Genomic DNA, 3,158 nt, shown 5'->3' on the forward strand with positions numbered 1-3,158 from the left:
GATTCTCATCAACAGCACACCTCAAATACAGTTCAATTCAATTCAATTCAGTTTTATTTGTATAGCACTTTTAGCAACTTTCATTGCCGCAAAGCAGCTTTAAACAATCAAAAGAATTATTTAAGTTTGCATGAAATGTGAATTTGTTTGAATCAAAATGGTCAGTTTGTCCCTGGTAAACAAGCCGAGGGTGACAGTGGCAAGGAAAAACTCCCTGAGATGGTAATAGGAAGAAACCTTGAAAGGAACCAGACTCAACAGGGAACTCATCCTCATTTGGGTGAAACAGAAAGCAGTAAATGATCTGCATTTATACAGTGTGTTAGGTGGCAGGCAGTTCAGCTATAATAGCTGATGTTAATTGATGTTAATATGGAGTCCAGGTACAGTAGTTATTGAAGACCCAGGTAGACTTGTAGGAAGTTCCAGTCCTAAACTATCGAACTGTCAAGTCCCCAGAGAAACAGTTGCCAACACCAGTCAAGGCCAGAACCATCTTCTAGGTAGAGAGAATCATCCCCAGACACCAGACGCATCCCAAAGACACACACGGGGCATCCTTGTGACGAGATCTTCAACCAGAAGCGGGGCACCAGGATGGGTCAGACAGGTCCAGAGGGCAGAGGGAGTCTGGATCACTGGCAGCTCAGGAACTACATGTGTAGCTCGACAGAGAGAGAGAAAGAGTGACACGGGAAGACACAGGGAGAGAGGAAAGAGAAAGAGGGGGAGAAAGAGAAGAAAAGGAGAGATGGCAGTTAGGTATGGTCACAGTCACACAATGTATATTGTGAATGTATATTAACTGTAAAGTGCAAGCAGAGACTCCGGCAGGACTAACTATGACAGCATAACTAAAAGTGAGAGCCAGAAGGAAACACAAACATGAGGGCTTCCTGAGATGTAAAGCAAACAATCACCTCACCGTCAGCAAACCTGAGTGATCAATGAGAGTGAGAAAGACAGCATCTAAACATACTAGCTCACCATAATACTATACGTCCATGAGTCCCCCAGATCTGCTTCTTTACCTAAGGCAAATCTATTTATAAAAATGCTTGGCTAAATAAATAGGTTTTTAGCCTGGACTTAAACACTGAGACTGTGTTTGAGTCCCGATTACTATTTGGAAGACTATTCCATAATTTTGGGGCTTTGTAAGAAAAAGCTCTGCCCCAGCTGTATTTTTCATAATATGCAGTACTGACAAGCAGCCTGCATCCTTTGATCGAAGTAGGCATGGCGGTTCGTAAGACAATAGCAGTTTGCTCAGATACTGCGGTGCGAGACCATTTAATGCTTTATATGTCAAGAGTAGTATTTTGAAATCAATGCGAAACTTCACAGGGAGCCAATGCTGTGAATGTGATTCATTACAGTGCTACTATCTCTGTCCAAAAGAAAGATTTTCCCCTTATTTTTAACAGTGCAAATTTAGTGTTGAATTTCTTATGAAAAAGTTAATTCTTCTATATGTTACATTTAAATAAACAGATTATCTAGCATCTAAATAATGTGATTGTGCACATTAATCTCTTTATATTGCTTGATTTTTTTATACTACAGGTCACTGTTAGCTGCAGAGCTCTAAGGATACCACACAAACCCATAATCTCATGTAACTTGGTGACAACAACTGGGATTTAAAAAATAGTTGGCCTGTAGGATCACGTCAACATAAACAGATTAAAATATTTTAGGTCTCTGGGTGGATACACAAATGATGAAAATGCACGGACCCTTTCAATTGTCTGAGCATGATGATCCTGTGGCTGTTTCACTAAATTTGTTGTCAACATACCAAGTCTTAGTCAGGTTTGCTCATGCTGATGATAGTTGCAGTAAAATATCATAATTTGCTTATGGTAAATGGCTTTACTCATATTATTTTATATTACTTTACCAGGTCTTGAAGTCACAATGGGGGGAGACACATCTCTTAATAATACAAATTTGTCACGCTTTATGACTATCTTGACCATGGAATCATTGGACATACCACAATCCAGTGCTATCTTTATATATATATTTGGTATCATCACATACTGCTTAATCTTGTTATTTCAGGTTTTGATACTTGTGACTATAATCGTAAAAAGGGATCTGCATAAACCTATGTACATACTGCTGTTTAATTTAATCTTATGTGATTTTATGACAACTATGGGGTTTTACCCTCAAATGCTTTGTACCATATTGTCTCAGAACAGAGAAATATCATACATTGCCTGTATAGCACAAGGAATCCTATTTCACTTCTACATATGTGGGTCACTTTTATTTCTCAGTGCTATGGCTTTCGATAGATACATTGCCATTTGTAAACCTTTGAGATACCACAATCTGATGACACAGAATAACTTGTTAAAAATGATTTTTATGGCCTGGTTCATAACTTTTGGTTTGATGGGGTCTGTATTTGCACTAACATTAAGCAAGACCATTTGCAGGACAAACATAGTGGACATGTACTGCAATAATCCCTCTTTAATGAAGTTAAGCTGTGAGGATATGACACTTGCTAACTATTATGGCTTGTTTACCTTAGCTATTGGACAAGGCCCTTCCATACTGTTAGTATCATTAACATATATCAAAATTCTATTAACTTGTCTTTCTACTAAACAGAAAATATCTATAAATAAGGCAATGCAAACTTGTGGGACACATTTAGTTGTTTTTCTAAGTTTTGAGGTTAACACATTTTTACTACTGGTTTCTCACAGGTTAGAATCAGTATCTCCACACTTAAGAAGGGCTTTTGGTGTTTCAGTCATTATCTTTCCACCAATTTTCAATCCTCTAATTTATGGGCTGAAAACAAAGGAAATTCGGCAAACAATATTAACACTTATAGAAAGATTGCTTCCATTTAACAGAAAACTAAGCTAAAATGAGATGCATATCCTTCTTTTATTATAATTGATGCGTTAGGATTAAAATAAAATAAATCTTTTCTGAAATGACCTGAAATTATGAACTAATAAAAATGGAATATCTACTTCTATTCAATGAATGTAATTTATAAAGTAAATAAAATTTATACAGTTGCTTAAAGAATTTGAACAAGACAATGTCATATTAAAACCAAATAATTAGTCTACTAAATGTGTTAAATGCTTTTAACTAAATGCTGTAAACTGAAGTTGCAATAATAC

The 3,158-nt window shown here is 36.5% G+C and overlaps 1 protein-coding gene across 1 annotated transcript; it reads left to right on the forward strand.

Moving 5' to 3' along the window:
* Window positions 1-1,869: 1,869 nt before the first annotated feature.
* On the forward strand, window positions 1,870-2,892 carry LOC128533623 (olfactory receptor 51I2-like). The gene has a single exon (XM_053507910.1). The coding sequence runs from the start codon at window positions 1,870-1,872 to the stop codon at window positions 2,890-2,892; it is 1,023 nt and encodes a 340-aa protein (XP_053363885.1).
* Window positions 2,893-3,158: the final 266 nt, after the last annotated feature.

Source organism: Clarias gariepinus, chromosome 11 (assembly GCF_024256425.1).
Source record: "Clarias gariepinus isolate MV-2021 ecotype Netherlands chromosome 11, CGAR_prim_01v2, whole genome shotgun sequence".
NCBI classification, from domain to species: domain Eukaryota; kingdom Metazoa; phylum Chordata; class Actinopteri; order Siluriformes; family Clariidae; genus Clarias; species Clarias gariepinus.